The sequence below is a fragment of the Poecile atricapillus genome, chromosome 6, assembly GCF_030490865.1.
Source record: "Poecile atricapillus isolate bPoeAtr1 chromosome 6, bPoeAtr1.hap1, whole genome shotgun sequence".
Classification (NCBI taxonomy): domain Eukaryota; kingdom Metazoa; phylum Chordata; class Aves; order Passeriformes; family Paridae; genus Poecile; species Poecile atricapillus.
In genome coordinates this window covers 9,364,334-9,385,885 of record NC_081254.1, presented here as the reverse complement: position 1 = coordinate 9,385,885, position 21,552 = coordinate 9,364,334, and the positions used below count along the sequence as shown (strand labels likewise).

Sequence of the window (21,552 nt, the reverse complement as noted above, 5' to 3'; positions counted from 1 at the left end):
AAGAAGAATCAAATATACTGAAATGAACTTCGTTTTAGGGGGTTTAATAAGAACTCTCAGTACTCTAAATTTTGAGCAAGGAATATGTAATAAAACCAGACTTTCAGAGGGAAGTATTTCTCCTTTGACATCAGAAGAATTCTGCAATTTGGGAGCAACTGAACCTATGTGAATTTTTTTCAGAGGTACCTCAATTTTGTGTTTTTCCCACAAATAAGAGTAATTGTAACCACATGCAGGCTAAAGGATACCCCTGAAGGGCTTTGTGCATGAAAGACACTCAGAAGTGGTTGCATGATTTTCATCTCAATGTTTATATTGATTCAGACTCAAAGACCAATATAAAGAAAAATAAAAGTAGGAAAAAAAAGGTTCTGACTACAGCTGAAATCCGTTCCTAGAATACCTGTATCCCATGAATGACATACATGTGCATTTTTTACTTTCTAGCACAACAACCATGGTAGAGGTTTGGGTCAGACAAGAGCTTCTGCAAATACCATTCAAGGAGTGCAGTGGAATTAAAGACAAAACCAACTAAAACCAATCAAAATAAACAAACAAAAACAAACAAACAAAAAACCCACCCAAAAACCCAACAAACAAAAAAACCACACAAATGAGCAAACAAAAAAAAAAATCCAAGCAACTCCCGTCTTTATGGGGGTTTTAGATTCTATTTATTTTAACCACCATTATTTCTCATGCTTCATATGTAAATAAGAAATCATTAAAAAGTTCAGGAGGGTGAAATAGCCTTTCCATTTTCACTTACTTTAAAATATTTCAGTTTTTCTCTGGCCTAATGAATACTCACTTGGCATTTCATGTCATCACTTGATGTAGGCAGAAGAGCTCCTCCATGCTCAAACATTACAAAACCTACAAAAAGCCTCACAATTCATTTTGTGGGAATTACTTGTAAAGCTTTTTAACAAATTGTTAAACCAGCTAAATCACTGGACTTTTTTCCAGGTACTACTGGATATTTTTAACTGATGTTTGGGTATAAATTATAGTAATTTTAGCTATGCTCATCCCTGATGCCTTTAAATTTAGCTTTGGGCGTTGTTTAGCCACAAGACTCAAAATATAAGTCTCAGCAGTGAAACTGAATTTTTAAGACCCTCAACTGTAAATCAGATTTCACATCTAGACTTCCAAAGTCTCAAAATTACACTCTGGTAAGTGGTTTTAATGGTAATTATTTCTGGGCTTCTCTTGAGAATAGGTATTTGAGGTTGTATGGGTCTTTCAGCATCTAACATTTCCTCCAGTACAATTCAGAGCCTGACCCACCATCTCTTTACTCTTCATCTACAGAAGATAAATGGTCAGTCACTTTATGCAGCACAAACACCCCCTGCTTCTTGGTTCTAAAAATCAAGAAGAACCTTGTGATATTGAGAGTTTTTAGCATAAATGTGTGGTTTTCCTGCAGCTACCTAATTGAATAGTAGGTGACCATTCAAGTTTTGCTATCCTGTATAATATTCTCCATGAAATTTTTCTGTGTGGAAAAATGTTTTGGAATCTTTCTAAAGATAAATTTGTTCCTGAGAAAAATATAGACAGAGAAAATGTATAAGGGAAAAAAAAAATCAATATTACTTTCTAGCATATTCCTTTTTATCTTATTGTTCTGAAATGTATCTTTTGTGTGGTGGATCTTCTGAAAACTACTGAAACCACAGCCAGGAAAATCAAAGGAAGAAAAGGTACATGCAGTAACATAACTAAAATCTGCCTGTCATCCCAAAAGCTCATCATATTGCAACCACCTGCTTGCACGGATAGACCACACAAAGGGGTGATGACCAAACATGGAACACACACAGTAACTGTTTTCCACCCCTGATATGTCTAAAAACACATACATGTGCATTTTATTTTTTTTAATCAGAAAAAGAAAAATAGTTGCTGCAAGGAAAAAGCAAATTTGGAGCCAATATTCTGAATTTATATTCTTCAGACCCAATTTGGACTTTATTGCTATGGTAATGTGTCGAGGCACCTCCAGTTAGAAAACTGTTTTCTTCAGAGAGCAATTTGGGAAAACATGAATGAACAAAATACTCTTCTGAGAAATATTTTGGATTTTGTGAATTTTTCTGACAGCAGGTAATATTTGACCACTGCTAGTCCCTTCCATGTGTCCTGGCTAATGCCTCCTGAGAGGCATGACAGACAAGCTGGAGTTCACATCCACACCAGGGAATGGATATTTGGGGTTGCAGGGGCTGACTGTGGCTGCTCACAGAATACAGCCTTTCACCATCCTATGGAAGGGGGCAGAAACCACCCAATGAAGCACTTTTAAGTAAATTCCAACCATTTTTTTTTATATTGGAATGAGTTCTCTTAGGTCAAATTCAAGCCATTAAACATCAGACTGTTGGGAAATGCTCTCGAAGGAGGGCAGCAGCTTCTGTTTACACAAGTCTGTAGGAACATCTTTTCAGCTGCAAAATTGCTCCCTAAACAACAAGATGTGTGGACAAATACTGTGTGGAGAAACACTGCAGTTATGACCAGTCATAACTGGCCATATTCTGCTCAGTTGGTGCTCTTCTGTGTACATCTTCATAGTGTCTACTACTTTAAAAATAGACAACTCATGTTTTACTTAATATCAACTTTATACTGCTAAAAAGAAATAGGTGACTGGAATCTTGGTAGTCATGTAACTAAACAAAGTTTAGTTATAGTCATACTCTGGCTTTGGAAAAATTCTTCCATTCCCTACCGAACTGAACTGTACTTACAATTGTAGTCATGGTTTCTTCTGTCACCACCTTCAGTGTGTCAACAACTGAAATGTAGCCAAGTCGCTTAGCAATGGCGAGGGCAGTGTTTCCATTCTAGCAATTGAAACATTTGTAACAGAAGTTGAAGGTTAGCAAGAAGTGTAGGAACTGGTGGTTAAGTACAGAAGAACGTAAAACAAGAAAAAAATGTTTACATTTTCTGATGGAAATAAATATTTGGGTACTAGCGCATGCAAGTGGGATGAAATGGGATGAAAATGAAGAGGTTTTTAGATGTTTGCTGTTCTCGTTCTGGGGGAGATGATGGTACAGAGGATGTGGAGGTGATGGAAATAGGCTTCCTCTGCTCTTTTCCTGTCCCACCACACACATTTTTCAGCCCAGCACTTACCACAGTGAGCTCGTTGGGCGCAGCGCCGTGCTGGAGCAGGACGTTGATGATGTGGGTGTGCCCCTGCTGTGCCGCCTGGTGCAGCGGCGTGTACCCGTTCTGCAGGCAGAAGGGAAGAGCAAAGGCAAGGCTGGGGTGGGCACAGCGCACATAGCGGGCACAGCCTCCACGGGGTGAGTGGGGAGAGCTGGGACACTCACCTTCGTTTTGGCATTAACTTTTGCAGAATGTTGCAGAAGGAAGTTCACAATTTTTATGTTTCCGTAGTGGCAGCCAACGTGCAAAGGAGTGTATCCCATCTAGAACAAACATCAGCAGTTAGTAAATGTGAATATCCCACACGTGCCCTGATAAAAAAAAAAAATACCAAAAAAAGCAAACAGGCATGAAACTGGAAAAATCCCATTAAGCTTTATTTCTTTGGATTATTTGAAAAATCCTCCAACCTTGGAAAAAAACCACACTTCTCATGAAAGTCAATTAAAGTGCTCAGTGAGTACTTCCATCAGCTCCCTCAGTGCCTTCAGGTGGATCCCATCTGAACCCACAGACATGTGTGTCTCTCTCTAGGAGGTCTAGCAGGCTGCTGACCATTTCCCCTTGTATTATGGAGACTTCTTTCTGCTCCCCATCCCTCTCTTCCACCTCAAGGGTCTGGGTACCTGGAGAACAACTGGTCTTACTATTATAGACTGAGGCAAAGAAGGTCATTAAATACCTCAGCCTTTTCCTCATTCTTTGCCGATGTATTTCACCCTCAACCAATAAGAGAGAGACTATCAGCCCCCCTTTTTTTGATACTATATTCATAGAAATGTTTTTTGTTTTCTTTGACAGCAGTAGACAGATTAAATTCTAGTTGGACTTCATAATTTCTAATTTTCATCCTGCATAACCTCACAATATCCTTATAGTCCTCCTGAGTGGCCTGCCCCTTCTTCCAAAGGTCATAAACTCTCCTTTTTTCCCCTGAGTTCCAGCCAAAAATCTCTGTTCAGCCAGGCCAGTCTTCTTCCCTGCTGGCTCATCTTTCGGCACATAGGGATGGCCTGCTTTGAGATTTCCTTCTTGAAGCACATTCATTCTTCCTGGATTCTTTACCCCCACAGGACTGGCTCCCAAGGGATTCTCTCAACCAGTCTCCTAAACTGGTCAAAATCTCCTTTGGAAGGTGGCAGTTCTACTGACCTCCCTTCTTGTGTCTCCAAGAAACAAGAACTGTAATTTTGGGAGCACTGTGCCCGAGACAGCCTCTGACCATCAACCTTCAGTCCTACTCTGTTACAAACACAAGTCCAGCAGGAGCCTTCCCTAGTTGACTCCCTCTCCAGCTGCATTGGGAAGTTCTCTTCCACACATTCCAGGAACCTCCTAAACTATTCCCTCTCTGCTGTGTTATACTTCCAGCAGACATCTAGTAAGTTGAAGCCCTCCAGGAGAACAAGGGCCACGGACTGTGAGATTTCTCCCAGCTGGCTGGGTGGTCTGTGACAGGCTCTCACCATTATATCTGCCTTGGCCTTCTGTAGTTCTTACCCATAAACAATCTGGAGCTAGATCCAAAAGCCAACCTTCTGGGTAGAAACACTGAAAGATAGGCTGGTATTGTATTGACCAGGCACCTGCTGCTCCTATCAGTGTTTAAAGGTGAAAAAAATTTTGCTTTCCCACTCTGAAAATAAAAATCAGATGTCCAAAAGGCAGAAGCACACAGTTCAAATCTGCAGACTTCCATCCTGCATTTTAACATCTATGTCAGTGAGGTGTGCTCAGGTTAGACAACTTGGTCAAAAGCACCAAGGAGACAAGTCCAAGGTCAGCCTGGGGATCAGGAGCCAACACTACACATGTTCAAACCATCAAGTCAAAGCTGCTCAGGAGAAAGAAAGAGAAAACCTACTTCTACTAGACAGAAGTCTCAAGTATCCATTGGTTAAACACCACTTTTTTATGTCACTTTGCCTCTGATACTACCTCACACAAGATCACCTAATTTCAGTTGTATTAACACATGCTAGGAGATGGTAGCTGTGACAGTTACTTTAAATTAGGGTGTATAATTTGTTTCCAGCTAATGATATACCCTTTGCCATCTAAAGAAACTCCTAACTTTGACAACCAGGATGAGTTAATCAGCGCCAGAAGCAGCACTGAATCAAAATTCCATTGGCATCAGCAGAATGAAACTTTCTGCTGACTTATGTGAACACTGGATCAGATGCCAAATGACTACAAGGAACTTTTCCTGCACAGAATAATAGCCCACAGTGGTAAGAGCCAGAGCAGTAGCTTAAATGGAATAATGAAATGAACACAGGGACCTCATTTTACAGATACTGTTAGTTTAGGGTTGGCCGAATAACTTCCTGTTCCTAGGAGTGCCTGGAGTTCGACTCTGACCCGTCAAAAGTCTTGATTCCTCAGCAGAATGATGACTCACAGTCATGTACCTCAAACACAGCTTCTACAGACCCTGCCTCTACAAGGGCCAAAGACAAGCTCAGATTGTGAGACCTCCTCTACAAAATCTTCATTCCTTTCTCCCCCTTCAAAATACAGGCCTCTTAACATGACCATCAGGGTAAAAAAAATAAAAATAATCAGCATAAAACAAACTGGAGAGATGAAATCTAAAGTCAAGGACCACCTGCTGAGAACCCCCTACTAATAACCGTAAAACATAAAAATCTGGAGCATATAAGAGAGCCAAAACCAGCTGATCTCAGCTTTCCCTTTGAAGTGATCTGTAAAGGCTCCTCTCCAGCCTGTAACAATGAATACTGAAAAAGGAGCTATCAAACCCCCCATATTTACTGCAGTGCAGTGACAATTTTCTTCTAGAAACAGTATACAGAGAGACTTGCACGTGGTACCTTCAAAAATGGCTGGAGGAGCAATTATTGACTTTGTCATTCCTGACCAGTCTGCTGTTTAAATTACAGACTAAATGAAAGTTTTTCCTCTTTCTTCTCCTCCCAATTAATGGTGGAAATCATGATATTTCCAGGGTCACACACAGTTCAGCTGAATCTGAAGCAGGCTTCCTCTGAAGCTCTGGTGCTGCTGGCCTGGCTGTGTGTGGCAGCTGGAGGGTGTGCACTGGGAGGCACCTCCTGCCACAGGCACCGCACGTGTCCCCAGCAGCCGTGTGGGCACCTGCTTGGCCTGGTGGCAAAACACCAGTCTCCTGCCTGAGGTTCTTGGAGGGTCCTGGGAGCTCTCTTTGAAGTTTGCTGTAGCCTGTGGTCATCTCATGTCAGGCTCTGTTTGGTGAGGCAGCACCCAGTCACTGACAGCAGAGGGACAGAGATGTGACACGGTGTGACAGAGCTGGCTGGGCACACTGGCCCTCACACACACCGCTGGACATCTTCATGTTCACAGCCAGCAGCACTGGGAGTGAAGGCACATGGGTCAAAGTAAAACTAGTTAGCAAAATGCCCTTTCAGTGCCTGAAACCTGGGGAGGGTATCTTTAACTTCTCAGTTTGAGCCCAGATTCCTGTGTTCAACTCCTTCTAACTCAGGAAGATGCAACAATTGCATCCCAAGATCCCCACGTAAACCAAGGTATTCTACTGACTTTCTGAAACACTCCAACTGGCAGATTCTGCAATTACACAATTAAATTAACAATAAAAGTAACAATTCTCAAGGCTACTTGAGCTTGCTACTTTCATTCTCTATATAAAGGTGCCCAGGAGGCTAAAATACTTTGCTTCAAAATATATTAATAATTAACCTAGACACACACAAACAAACACCCCCCCCCCCCCCAAAACCCCACCAAAACCAACCAAAAAAAACCCAAACCAAAATAAAAACAACAACTCCCCCCTCCCCCCACAGCTCACAATTATATAAATTTCTGCACAGCAGTTCAGGCTTAGTTCTAATCAGTGGCAAAGCACTAAGGGATTTAGGAGGCAGACTAATATTGAAGAAGTTACTTCCAAGAAAACCAGGGCTTTTGTTTAACACAGCTCTAACAGACATCACCTTCTGGCTGTTTTAAAGAATGAGCAGCAACAGGGGAGTTAGCAGCTGGGAAGGGTTTATCAAAAGCTAAAAGACTAAGTGCCAAGAAAACAGAAAACCAGAAATACTGAACTTTTAATTTCTAATGGAACATATAAAGAATCCCTTATTCTCTTGCCCTTCAATTTTTACTTTTGAGGGGAATTATCACAAGTCTTTTACATCATGTCAGGGAATTACTTTAATATCCTCCACTGGCAATAACCATAAATTATAAAAGCTTGAATTACTGCATCTTTCTAGTCATGCTGACTCTCAAGCTGGTAATTTTTTGGTTTTCTGCTGTAAATGTCAGACAATGAAGCTACATTATTATTGTTTATAGGGCTAGAAATTGCTTTAGATCCAAAGATCACAAAGGCCTGACTGAACGAAACAGGCAAACCTAGGTGTACACACACAGACACTTCCCTGCTTTGCTGAATCAGGACCTAACACGTTGCAGTACCTTGTAAAGGTTCATTATTGCACATTATTAGGCTGGAATTTTCCACAGAAACATCTTGATAACAACTGAGCATGTACAAAGAGCCAAGGAGAGACAGATAATGCACCGTGAAGATATACTGAAGACACCTGTATTTGAAAGTGGTTTTTCTCAACAGCACTTCCCTCCCTCCCTGCCTCCTTCTTATCTCTTCCTGCATCTGAAAATTAGATATTCCAATGGAAAAGCTGGATTGCTTTTATGAACTCAGGCTGCTATGGGGCTCCTGTCAGAACAAAGCAGGTAGATCTGACTAAATCTGAAATAAAAATCCCAGCTCAACCTGCAAAAGAACATCATGACCTCTCAGCCACCATTATTTCCTACCAAAATTACAATTTTAGAAACGGAAGACAGTCTAATACTGTCTTTGTTTTACAGACAGTCATCAGCCAGGGACTGAGAGACCATCAATTCCCCCAGTGGAAGCCCAACACCAAGAGCAATGTAGTGACTATTTGACTAAGAAACCTGCACTGAAATAAAAGCTCCAAACCATGCTTTTCATCCTTGACTGAACCAGCACTTTTCTCTCAGTCTTCCTTTGCCAGTCCATCACAATATTGCTGTATCCTACCACTACACTATCCAACAGGATAAACAGGGAAAAATGACATGTGGAGACCTGCTGAGCCATGAAACAATATCTACTCGTGCCAACTACCAGCACAAAAGCCCTGAAACAAAAGCAACATCCCATGTACCAGGACAGCTTTTCACACTCAGCATGACCACCAGAGACGGGATATATGCTTGCAGCCATGGCTTCAGACTGATTTTCAACTCCCAATATTATTGTGAATGGAAGAGCATGCCTTGTGTTAAGCATGATATGGCATAGCACATTCTCAGCACCAAAAACTCTTTAGCATACCTAAATTCAGGCAAATAAATGCAATGTCAGAATAAACAGGAGCTGCTGCCTTTGCTGCAGGACACTAACATGCCTTCTGTTAACACCAAATTCAATTATTAAAGCTTTATAAATGTCAAGGGTTTTGAAGCAGCTCAAACTTTACCACCTGAAGTGTATTTTCTAATGTGGCTGAGTTTAAACCATATAACAAAATCTCATTTTCAAGTGAAACGAGCAGCCTTATGGCCTCTCAGGCACTAGATCTGGCCTGCTACACCAGCATTGTTTACACTTCAGCATTCATTTAGACTCCTGCAGCTCTGGGATTAGAGGCTATTTAGTTAATTAATGCAGCAAAACCAGAAGGATCCCAAAACATGATTAATAAATGGACTTTGTAACCAGCAGCTATTCTTCCTTTCATGTCTTTTTCTACTACAAAGGTCAGGAAAAAAAATTCTTGGGAGGGAAACTACTCCAAGAGAGACCCACAGATGCAACTGTTCACTTCTGAGAACAATTTTGAAAATGCTCAGAAGTTATATAGCCCGAACTGATCCTAATCATATCAATTAATCCCCTGTAGAAGTGATTTTCTGCAATCTGGATTTTTTTTCTTCCCTGCTACAGCTCCAAGATGCAAAATGCATTTCTGCCCCATCTTCTCCTTTAACCTCCTGAAAACTCCCCAGAGTGTGTGCAGCCCTCAGAGCATGAGCAGGGTCAGAACTCCCATGTGTCAGAATTGCAGACTCTAGATGTTTTCACAGGGAGGGTAAGTTATATATAAATGATGACTAAAGAACATGTACCAGACAAGGAAGATGATAGTTCATTGGTCCCTACTCAAGAGTTCAATGACCTAGTGATATTAAGTTAAATGATATGGAGTGTTCTCCCCCTATTGACAGGTACTGTGCTGGAGTGACATAACCTATGCTTGCTTATCCTGGGTAAATGACAAATATGATAAGGAGGGAAAATAAAGAAATAAAACTGACAAAAAAGAAGTGCTACTGAACAGTCATCAACGCCCCATAAACTGAGGTAAGAAAAGCACATGGATGTGAATGGAGGGAAGGAAACAAGGTTAGTGGTGACAATGCTGGTACACAGATCCCCAATATAATGTCAGTCTGAACTATACTGCTTCACTGACTTTTAAGGCACGGATGGCCAAAGGAATGAATCCGAACTGGACATGCTGGACAGGATCGTGCAAACATGCAAGCATAGCAACAGTGCCTCCAAAGCCAACTCAGCTGTTGCTTATCTTGTCCCCCAATGCCTTTGGTTTCAGAGGCAGAATGTACAGCTAATCCATCTAAATGGGAAAGCTTATAACTGCAGAGCTACTATTTTACAAGCCAATCATCTAACCTTCACCTGTATAGAACATGAGGTCAAAGTATGGCTGTTCTTATAGCATAACATTTTTCCTCCATTGTAGAAATTCAGGCTTTTCAGCTCTTTCCTTGTCCAGAAACTATTCCCTGCTAAAACACCCGGTACTGCATTGGCACTTTTCTTATATCACAGGCGGCAGCGAGCGGATATCTGGCAGACAGCCTCCATGTGGCTGACACTGTGGAGCCTGGAGAGCTCACTGCTGCACAAACTGAGCAGATGGGACCCTGCAGAAGCCAGTGGAAAAGCACCAGGCTCATGCCAGTGCATAAGCCTCAGCTTATTCCACTCTAATAGAATCCTGCAAGGCATGTGAGTGCTCTCTTCCCAAGGAGCAGAAAGTGCCCTACAGCATAGAGAACTAACTAGGAGGGTGGACAGGAGGACAAGCTGTTGTGGGTATTCTTCTCCACAGAAGCCTACAGGATGGAGAATTTCCCCAGACAGGTAACTTCTTACACCCCAAAGTAGTCCTGCTTAAATACAACATGACTTCACCTGACTTTTGAGTCCCTGAGCCACTTCCTAACAATTAATGGGCAGTCCTACAGAAACAAGAGTGTACTGGGAAACTATTCTTTATTCACATTAGTTACACATATAACTGAGAAGGACTGAGGATGAATGACAAGGGATTTACTTCTGTCTTCTTTAAAATTATATGACTATTACTGATGACAGGATTCATGCTGCACACAGTCAAATATGACTATATTTCCCCCCCATTTTACCTAATGACTAGGTTAATTTTCAGAGACACAATTTAGAAATTCAGCTCCACAGAGAGGAAGCCCCTGAATGACAGACTGAAGCCCCTTTTCCATGTGTCTCTACAGAGATCTACTTGATCTACTTGCCTGCTCCACCACATTGCCAGGCCTGAAGCTGAGTACAGAGCTCTTGCAGCTGCACCAGGCTGTCCCTGGGAGCCAGCAGACATGTCCTGCCTGCCTCTCAGCTGTGACAGTACTTCAGATGTTTCCACCACCCTAATGTGACTAAAAGGCCACGGCAGCCCAGAACGGGGTCCTATTTGGACACTAGAGAGCCAGCAAAGCAAACACGTGTGTCTGCCTGCACCTGTCAATATAAATGTCTCCTTAGACTGCTTGCTATTTGTGGGACAGAGAAGTCACTGCACAGAGGCGCAAAGGCAAACACTCAGACAAGTTGTATGGCTTGGGAGGCCATTCAGCTCTGACCAAGTTAAAAGAACAGGTTCTGCAATGTCCTGCTACCGAAACCAAAACCAGGCAGAAACTATCTCTAGGGAGACAGCCACATTCATGTGAGGAAATTGTGCAAAGAATGAACCAGGACAGATCTCATCTGCTACTGGGTGGTCTGGCAAATAAGGACCCTGACTGGTTCATCTTTAAAATACAGGCTGAGGATATGCTACCAAAGTATAAACTGGGAAAAGCTCCTGTGATTTTAGCAAAAGTATTTCAGGTTTATGTCAGGATAATGTTATTGAAATCAGTAGCAGGTACAATTGGAATTACATTGTAGAGAAATCAGATAACAATGACTTTTCCTTCTGCCACAGATTATAATCAGCTGAGCTGCAGACAGACATGATGATGGACTCAGCCCTTTCTGAGATGTCAGTGTAATATGATAATATTGCTGGACAGTCTGACGCACCTGGACATTCCTGGGATGCAAGCAGAGTGCCTAACTCATGGCATACACCTAGCAGAGAGCAGTGAAAGCTACTACTCTGCAAAAGAGTGCAGGTCAGATGGTGAGACATGGTTTATTTAGCTGATTTGATCTGCTACAGTCAAAGCATTTGATCTCAACCCATTTCTTGCCCAGCTAAAGGAATGCCTTCAAGATCTAGACAATACTTGAGGAATGTAAGTGTAATCAACACTGAGAACATTATCACTAAATTCTGAGCACTGTACACCATTAGGGTGCTTAAAACCATTTCTGCAAAGGGTCTTTGCTTCAGGACATGGATCATAAAAAGCAATACTGTAAAGTGGGAGGTGTCATAACTGGGGGTCTCAAACCCCACCCCCAAGCACCTTGAATATCCAGGTCTCTTATATCTCCAAATATTTAGGCAAAACTATTTTTAGTCAAGTAAATTTGAAATGGACCACTATTTTATATATGTATTTCATATTAGATAAGAGTTTTCTTACTCAAAAACTAGATCAATCCCACTTACCTTCAGTGAAGCACAATAATAGGATACAATCTAAACCTATATTGATCTAAGTATTTGGTGAGAAATAAGCTCACTGCTCAAAGGCTGAGCTTAACATTAAACACCCAAGTTTATGTATCTTCAGTTTTCAGAATATATTCGGCAATAATTTATCACAAGAAATGTTTCTCTGCTGCAATTTCACCCTGAAATCAATTCCTTCTCCTGTCTAGAGGCTCATGCCTCCCTGAAAGAACATTTCATGTGACACTGGTGTTTGTACCTTTGTCTGTGCATCAACAGCAGCTCCCTGGTTAACCAGAACCTCTGCTACATTGACCCTATCTTCTTGGGCAGCCAGGTGGAGGGGCGTCAGTCCACTCTGTAAATCAGAAAAAACAAGCAACAATCTTCAGAGGAAGTACATGAGTACTGAAATGCAAATTCAGGTAACAGGAAGACTCGAAACATCTGACTGAACTGAAAGAAGTTACACATTCCATTTTCACTATGTAAGCTGCTTTGCAATCACACTCTTGATCTGCAGGAAAGTACAATTCAAAAGCCAGGAAAATGATGTTTCTCTAAGACAAGGAACATTTTTCCATGGGAAAATATGTTACATATGGGATAGCTAATTAGAGCACTTAAAGTCACATAGCATTTTTTTACCTCCTAATTTACTTCCTTATAATGAATCAGACATTAAAAGCAATATCAAATAATTCTTTACAATTCTGCAAGTCTTACATTCACTTAGAAAATGTGTACTTATAGTAATTTTTCTTATTTAAAACTCAAAATCTAAATATCCTTAAAACCTAAAAAAATGATGGAACTTTCTGCCACATAAAAGGGCTAGAAGATAAAAGGGGAAGGAGAGAGAATCTGCTGAGAATATGTTTTTAGGAATAAGAAAAATTACTCTTTACTTGCAAATGATGGTTAATTTTCTCTCCTGCTCCTACTGCCCTTAGCACCAAGGACAGAAGAGCAAGTGGTAGCAGTTGTCACATCAGGCAGGAACATTCACTAAAGTTTCCTACCCTTGAACCCAAATCCACATCCACAGTGCACTCCCTACAAAGGGCAGTTATTTTGAGAGCGTCCCACCACATTTAACTCCAAGATGTAATTCTGAAGACAATACAGCTTAGGTGGGTCACCTGACTCAAACATGTAACAGTAACCAATTATTAATTACCTGTCGGAGCCTGGATATTAATGGCCAAACCTTCTAAACATGTTTAATTAAGTGCTCAGTATGGGGGTTCTGAGTATGCAGCTCCAATCATTCTGTGGGTCCTGAGGAAATAAATGCTCTTTTCTGCTCCACTGCAAAACTGTAAAACTCAGAAATCAGTGGGCTTTAAACATGTGGTTTTGAATATGGAGGTGCTGTGCTTTGAGGAAATGTGCATTCCTGAGAGTGTATGGAGGGCAATTACTCCCCAAAGGTGGTGTCATCAGCACAATGAGAAACTGGAAATTACAACTGAACAGATTTAAGGATGCTGCAGGTAATTAACGTTTGGTAGCACTGAATCAATGTGCCAAGCACTTCAATCATGCCCCCTGTATTAGTCTCAGCAGCAAAATGGGATAGCCAATGGATGCAGAACATGTACAAGGCAAATTTTCCTGTGGGGATATATCCTGTGCTGCATAAGCCCATACATGATTGAGACTTGTGGGGGAAAAAAAAAAAAAATCCACATCTGCAAGAGAAGCTTTCTGAAGGAGGCCCTGCAAATAATCAATTTAGAAAGCTAGAAGTAGGAAAACACAGCAGCCCTGTGCAGGAACACCCACTGACTCTTCCTACCTGCTGAGAATAAGAAATATTTTCCATGAAAAAAAATTCTATTGCCTCTCTAGTCTAGCCACACAAGTCCATACTGAAACTGCACTTGACAATGTCAGATAACAATGTCTAGTTGTGCATTTAAAGAATTAAGGCTGCACATTTGCTAGAAACATTACTATAGAGCAGACTTAACAGCCTATGAATTCACATACAAACTAAAATATATCACCTTTCCTACCATCAGGAGAAATTACACCAAAAGCCACTGTGGGCTAAGGAACATACCCTGGGGAGGAAGAATCACTTATATTAAAGAACAAAATCTGAGACAAAGTTGCTCTTATTATCCTATTTAAAAAGTCACCATCCCTGAACAAGTCAGCTGTTGCCATTAGATCCTCATATTTGTCATCATTTGCTGGTACATTTCTTGTCATAAAATATTACAGTGGAAAAAAATGTTACAAATACAAAAAATGCAAAAAAGTACAGCAAATGTTACAATAACACGTGTAACAACTGAAAAATGGGCAGGCATATTCCTCAAGGCTGATAAATGACAGGTGCCAGCCCCAGTAGCCCCTGTGGGGAAGAAGATATCTTCTCTCTGGCCATGTTTTGGCGGACTAGTATAAATTAATACTGGATTAATAAATTTCAGTGCAGCATGTGTTATCACCAAACCTTGGGCACTACAAAACACAGTTCATTCAGTGTGACATGGCATGGTGCTCTTTGCTAGGAGAGATGATGATGCGTGTTAAGACACCTGCAGCGGCTTTCAGCATGTGCACTATCCCAGCAGCAAAATTTAATTGCCAGCCCCTCTCCTTCTCATCACATTTTTACACAGCCTTAGGCCCAGGCAGGGGGAACACTCACCTTGTTGCTGAGGTTGACATTAGCATTTCTAGAGAGCAGCAGTGACACCATGTCCACGTGGCCATCCTGGGAGGCGAGGTGGACAGGGGCGATGCCCTGCCTGGTGACTGCGTTGGCATCAGCACCATATTCCAGCAGTGTGGTTGCTATGTCCATCTGGTTCTTCTTGGCAGCTATGTGCAGGGGCGTGTACCCGTTCTGCCAACAGAAAGCACTTCACTGCGAGCTGCTCATCGAACAAGGTGATAAATCACTTTTCTCTACCTACCCAACTCTGAATCATTATGCCATTAGCTCTAAAAATTCTGTCAAACACAGGCAAATACAACGTTAACAAGCTGTACGAACCAATGTATCTGACCTTCATGCAATCTTTTTTTTGAAAGTATTGCTACAAAGAGGAGGATTCTGAAGTAAATTTTCAAACCTGGGAAAAAAAATTCTTTTCACGAAAGGACAATCTATAGAAATAGGAGTCTGAGTTTTGTTTCATACATTTGCTCCTTTTACTTAAATGTACATGAAATCTTTAACAAAAAGAAGAGCAGGATGTGTATTCATAACTCAGAACAGCTGCCATTGTTTGGGGTTTTTTTCCCATTTCCCAGTGTGAATGAAAGTGCAGTATAAGTACATTAAATATGGTCTTTCTTGCAGCATTTACCCTAAACCTTACTGACAATCTGTTTTTTTTCAGATCAAGGGAAAACTGAAGCATATAACTTTAGAGTAATGCATTCTGTATCTTTTTATTCCTTCCAATATTTGTACTCAGGGAGCCCACTACTAAAAATGAAAATGCAGTATCTATTGCACGATACAATTTTGTAACTCTAAAAAAGACAGATAGGTAGAAAATAGATAAATGGATATAAGGAGTAACTGATCAGCACACAAATACCAAAACTCTGATGGAGGTGTAACAAGTTTTTGGTACAGATTACAATGACTGTTTAGTCAAGAACTTCCTGTCTTTCAGAAATGTATTAGCTCTCATTTTCAAGCAAATGACAAATGTGCACACATTTGCATGTGACTAAGGGACAAGGTCGGGGGATAAACCATTTTGTGTTTTGTTATGGTATCATAAGTACCCTTTGCATCTCAGATTACCAAGCCAAATAAAATCTACCTAAAGGCACAAAGCATTCGCCTGCCTGGGCTCCTCCCTGCACCAACAGGGCAGCAGGTCTGGTCTAAAAAGGAAGGGAGGTCACAAGAGATGCAGAGCAGTGCAGGTATAAGGAAGAAATAAACACATGGGGGCTCACAAATGATTACCAGAGAGCTTTAATAGGAACCTGGCAGCAAGAGATGCACAGCACTAGTTTCATGTGGGAAAGATTCTGTAACCTTCTAAATTCAATTCAGATTCAGTTCAGATCTTGGATACTAAGGTCTCTGAAAATGGCACTCAGGAAACACAGTGCCACAATCAATAAAGGAAGCACATGGCCCCTGAATTTTCACTTTGAAGATAAAGTGCTTCAGGAAAAACAAACATAATCCTCTCCCTTAGACTTTCAGCATGGTACTGCCATGTAAAACAACCACTTCCACATGAGCACCAAATAAATCCTAAATACTACATGCTAAATCCTACATGCTAAATCCTACATATCTACTAAAACATAACTCCTTTCAATTGAGCTCATATTACATTATATAAAATAACAAATGCAGTTTCCAAGCCTTTTCCCAAGAAATCGGCATATATTGCTTTCATGAGAACAGACAGCAGCAGGTTGCCAAGAGAATGCAAAAATAGAGCTGAAAAATAAAAGCTGAAATTCAACTCAGTCTCAATCTGCATCTTCTCATAAGGCCAGCACTCTGTCACTATGCATAGATGGAGAAAGGAACAGAGAAGTTTAGAAGGAAGGGTATTGGGTTATTCTGGTTGCCAGGGAAAAGAGCAGAAAAAGGGGAAATGGTTAAAGATGAAAGGACAGAGGAAAACTAAGGCTTTGGGGATGGAGTGGGGAAGAAGAAAGGCACTGTAAAGTGGATGCCAAATTCAAATTATGGATAAACTGCATGTGAAAGTAGGCACAATTTTTGCCTATGAAAGAGAAGAATGGTTCAGCAGAATAACTGTACCACAGCACCGTACTCTGACACGCCCATTTCCCATACCCTGTCACTTATCACTCTTCAAGTCAAATTTGGCTGGGCTTGGCTAATGAGTCACTCTTAAGATCAGTGTTAAAGACTGGTGTCACAGGAAAGGCAACTACTGATGAAACTAACTGTGGAGCCAGTGATGAGATACGACATTACATTTATTTACTGGACTACGTTTACAAAAAGTACAGGAAATCATCTGCTGTTACCAACATCATCTTTCAGATGAGTGCACAGTGGGTGCCCGAAGCAACAAACGTGTTATGTTCAATTTTATTTAGTATTGACGCTCTGCTTGCTGCTGCTGTGGCTCACTTGCTGCAGAACACTAACAAATGCTTTCTTTTAGGCACACTTACAGCTGGCACTTGGAGGCCTGAAGTAGCAGCTGCAGAACTGTTCTGTTACAGATGGGGAAGCTAAGGTGACCTGACACATGAGTTTGTGCAATGCTGTACCACAGTCTATAGGGCTTCCACCTTGGTTTGGACTTCCCAAGCCCTTGGCAGGGGCTGCTGCAATCTCTGCCCCTACAGGATACACAGCTCCCACCAGCAGCTTCTTTCAGTGAAAACTGGGTCAGTGCTTTCTCATCCTCTTCAGAAGCCCTTTCTTCTCCCCAGTGGCACTTGAGAGTGCTGTGCTTCGGTAGTGAAAGATCAGAGATCACTCCAGTTGCCCCCCTGGGGCACTGGTCTGGCAGATTGCCACTATCGACAGTATTGATTTTAAACTGCACCATTGCTGCTGGCAATCCATGTCCATTTAACCTCCCCCTCTTTGCACTACAAACTCTGGGATCTACTATGCATGGCATACCCCATCCTCTCTTTCAGCCATGCAGAAGGCCTCCAGCACTATGCACTCAGCCATGTGTAAGAGGAAGGCAATCAAGGAGTGCTGCCCATTTAACTACAATACTGGCTTTTCCACTTGCTTTCCTTTCTCCACAGGTTTGGGGTTTTTTGCAGTGATTTAAGGAAATTATCTGCGTTGTTTCAAATGAGGTATTTACACTGCACTTAATTTGCTTTAACCTACTTATGTTTTCATCCTGCTTTACCTAATGTTCCTGTTCAAATATCAATTATACATTGATAGATTACAGTATTTATCCATCCCATACTTAAAACAGGGATCCACAAAAGAGACAGTTTAAGCTTCTCTAAATTCTCTTTGTTCTATGCACTACCAGGATAATTTACATATTTTTTCTTCCATATCCTCTGAAACCTTACAGTAGGTATGGTCTTGCCTACAGTAAATTACAGTCAAAGCAGGGCTGTGACTAGTTTTATTTCTTGCCAGTCCATTTAAGCTGAGGTAGAAGTATTGCGAAGCACCTGAATAATTACATATATTGTGCTGAGAAACTTATCTTGCCTCAATGCCACCCTGTGGCACTAACACAAGTATAGCTGTTATATATATATATATATACAGGTTATATATATTTAACCTGTATAGCTGGGTGTTAACCCCAAGCTTGCCCTGCACAAATCTTAAGATACAATGATGCAAAGACAGCTAGCTTGGAGAAGTTGCTGAAGAGGCTGGGCAAATGACAGCAAGGCTCAGTATTTTTTGAGACAAATTGGTGATTTAAAGTGTTTCTGCATCTTTTTTTTGCTTTTTTTAATTGCTATTTTATTCACCTGCAGGATTATTCTAGCAGCGTTACATGGATGTGAGACATTAACAAACCAGATCACTGAGCCTCCTGTAACTTCAAACATACACTGCCTCGAAAGAAGAGGGGTAGATAGGGAATAAAGCAACATAAAAAGCCTGGGTATTGTTCCCCCAGAGTGGCCAGTACTTGTACCTTGGCAGAGGCATGAGGTGAAGCTCCCTGGTCCAACAGGAGGAGGGCCACTTTTTGATTATCGTAGTGTGCAGCTACATGCAGTGGTGTTAAACCGCTCTAAAAACACATGCAGAACAAACAAGTGCTGTTACAGACTCTCCAGGGGAAACTCAGGAATTCGGAAAATTCCAGTAGATGAGGTGAAAAAACACTTTTTTTACTCATTCATGTATGTATCCAGAGTCTCTGGGAACTTTTAGAATCAAAAAAATAAAACAAATTTGGAAATCCTTCCCAAGCTGTGAAAGCCCATTCACTTTTCCCAGGGAAGATGAACTGAGAAGCATATATCTGTGCTGCCCCCAGGGTAAGGAGGTCTCACCCTTGGCAATGTTTTCCTTTTACTGCAGTGGATAAATAAACTGCCCCTTGGATCTGTAAAAATCCAAGCTGGGTTCGTTTAAAAAGCTTGAGGTCCCATTGGCCTTTACCATCCCCCACCCCCCCCATCCTGTCATGAGACCTGGGGAAGCAGAGCCAGCTACCCAAATACTCTGATAAGGACTGTAAATAGTCTGGGTAGGAACACAGGGGAATGGTTTGTCTCCATTCCCCTGCTTGTGAGCACAGAGCACATCACTTTGCTGTCAATTAATGACAATAAAAGTCACTTTGTTGAGTTTGCAGGGACTGGAATACCACATTAAACCAATTCCAGCTAAATCCAGGCTGTGGATACTAGTGTGATGGTAAGTAGGTAAGAGGACATTAGTAAAATATTATCTGGTTTGAGATACTTGCTGTGCAAGTGACAGTGGCTTCTTCTGTCCTACCTTTCCAGAAGCATCAGGAGATGCATTCTTCTGAAGCAGGAGGTTGGCTACCTCAATTTTCCCGTACTTTGCAGCCACATGTAGTGGAGTAAATCCTTTCTGTAAGAGAAAGTAGTAATATAGCAGCCCTGGGCATTCTTTCTCAGGGCAAGGTTTGTCTCTGACCTGCAAGGATGCAGTTGCTTCCACCCACCCCATTATATAGTCCTGAGTACGGGCAGCAAGTCTGCAGATTTCCAGCTGCACTGTGGGGTCTGGAGGCCCTTCCCTTGCAAGGCAGAGCACTATCTACATTAAACAAGGGAAGAGTTGGTTCCTTTCTTCACACTACCAAAGTCCCAAGGGCAAGCCTATCAACACCCACCTGGAATTTCTGTGCTGCATTCCTTCCATTCCAAGAAAATGCATGTCTGATCACTGGGATGTGTTATATATCAGGTCCTGAGGTACAAGCATGAAGCTTTGTACCTTTTTAATAAAATGTAATAATAATGTAATACACTGTACACATGTATGACTCTTACAGTATTTAATTCACAAGCAGCCCTTGCTACAGGCATGTTTTACGATTCCAGCTGCCATTCCTGCAGCTTGCTTACCTTGGTGATGATAGACAGAGATGCACCATGATCCAAAAGAACAGAAGCTACATCTTCATGCCCTTCCCGAGCAGAAAGGTGCAGAGGTGTGTAGCCTGACGTGGTGGCTGCATTGGGAGATGCTCCCTGCTGCAGCAGCTGCTGCACAATGTCTGCTTTTCCCAGGCGGGCAGAAATGTGCAGCGGCGTTTGGTCATCCTAAACACAGTGGGAACAACACGGGCCTGTATGAGAAAACTGTGCCTCTCACTGGGACACAAAATATTTGCCCACATTCTGTCACTTTTCAAAATTGCAGATGAGCGTTAATTCTACTGAGGTCTTAGCTAGTGAATGTTGCACACTGGCTTTTTCTGTGTATATCATAAAGACACCTTGCACTTTGTTAGTGCATCACAAAATATTCCAGACAGTGACATAATCCATAAAAGCTAATATATTCATCAAGTTCTTCCTTATCCAGATTTGCCTCAATTTGCTTTGCATACCTTTCTTAAAACAAAGACAGTATGTAATTCTGAACCTCACATCTTGATCTCTTTTATGTTTCACAGCAATATATAATAGTTCCATCAATTACTGCTTGGAAACTTGCATAAAGTATCGTAATTCTTGTGCTTTTTTAACTGGTGAATGATTTTTTGGTATTTTACAGTTAACTTTTCCATAGATGTAACTGATGACAGAGCATGGTGTAGAAATTAATTGTCACTTTCTACTTCTCATTCAGAAGACAATAATCTGAATAGTTTTAAGTATAGGTGTTTCTCTGTCATGAATCTCATGGTTCATTTCTTTTCCTTCACTGAAAATATTAAGGTGTTGTGACCTTGTTGTTGTTCTGAGCATTTAAGAGATAATTTCTCACCTCTTCATTATTTGGTTTTGTATTTTTGTCCTCCCCCTTCTCTGTTGTACAATCTTTGTATTAAGCACACTATCACAACTGTGTGGCCAAGAATCTTTCTCTCCCCATTTTCCCCTGCTGAATTTCCTACCTTTCGAGCACTTCTACCCCATGTCCTGTAGTTCTGGGCTGTTCTCTTCAAGGGAGATTTCTGCCTATGCCTATCTTACTACAGTTATTTTACATCTTTGGATTTAGGGTGGGAGCATGTCAGGATATAAATGTTGCCCCTCTACAGGGCAATTCTCTGACTAGGTGGTTCTTAAATGATTCCAGTTTGTGCCTGTTTCCCACAAATCTCTCACCACTGATGTTAGCACTGGTGTATTATCTACTGCTTGCATTTAGTTGTTATTTATGACAACAAACTGATCACAGGCAATGGCAGTTTGCGCAAGTCAAATCATTCTGTGAATTTACTCAGAAAATATTTGCATGACTGCTTCTGAGCATGAGCTGTTCACTTTTAAGACTGTCTTTGGAGAT

At 41.3% G+C, this 21,552-nt stretch overlaps 1 protein-coding gene across 17 annotated transcripts in view; it reads right to left on the bottom strand.

The window, feature by feature from the left end:
* ANK3 (ankyrin 3) overlaps positions 1-21,552 on the bottom strand; it is a 291,521-nt gene that overhangs the window by 80,602 nt on the left and 189,367 nt on the right. For 16 of the 17 annotated variants that reach the window (XM_058842005.1, XM_058842004.1, XM_058841986.1 and 13 more), the window contains exons 14-21: positions 20,160-20,357; positions 19,561-19,659; positions 18,746-18,844; positions 14,797-14,994; positions 12,391-12,489; positions 3,360-3,458; positions 3,160-3,258; positions 2,766-2,861 (exon numbers count right to left, since the gene is read on the bottom strand). In XM_058842005.1, the coding sequence (XP_058697988.1) occupies positions 2,766-2,861; positions 3,160-3,258; positions 3,360-3,458; positions 12,391-12,489; positions 14,797-14,994; positions 18,746-18,844; positions 19,561-19,659; positions 20,160-20,357 (987 nt within the window). The remainder of the gene's footprint in view (positions 1-2,765; positions 2,862-3,159; positions 3,259-3,359; positions 3,459-12,390; positions 12,490-14,796; positions 14,995-18,745; positions 18,845-19,560; positions 19,660-20,159; positions 20,358-21,552) is intronic. The other variant, XM_058842001.1, reaches the window with a different exon arrangement.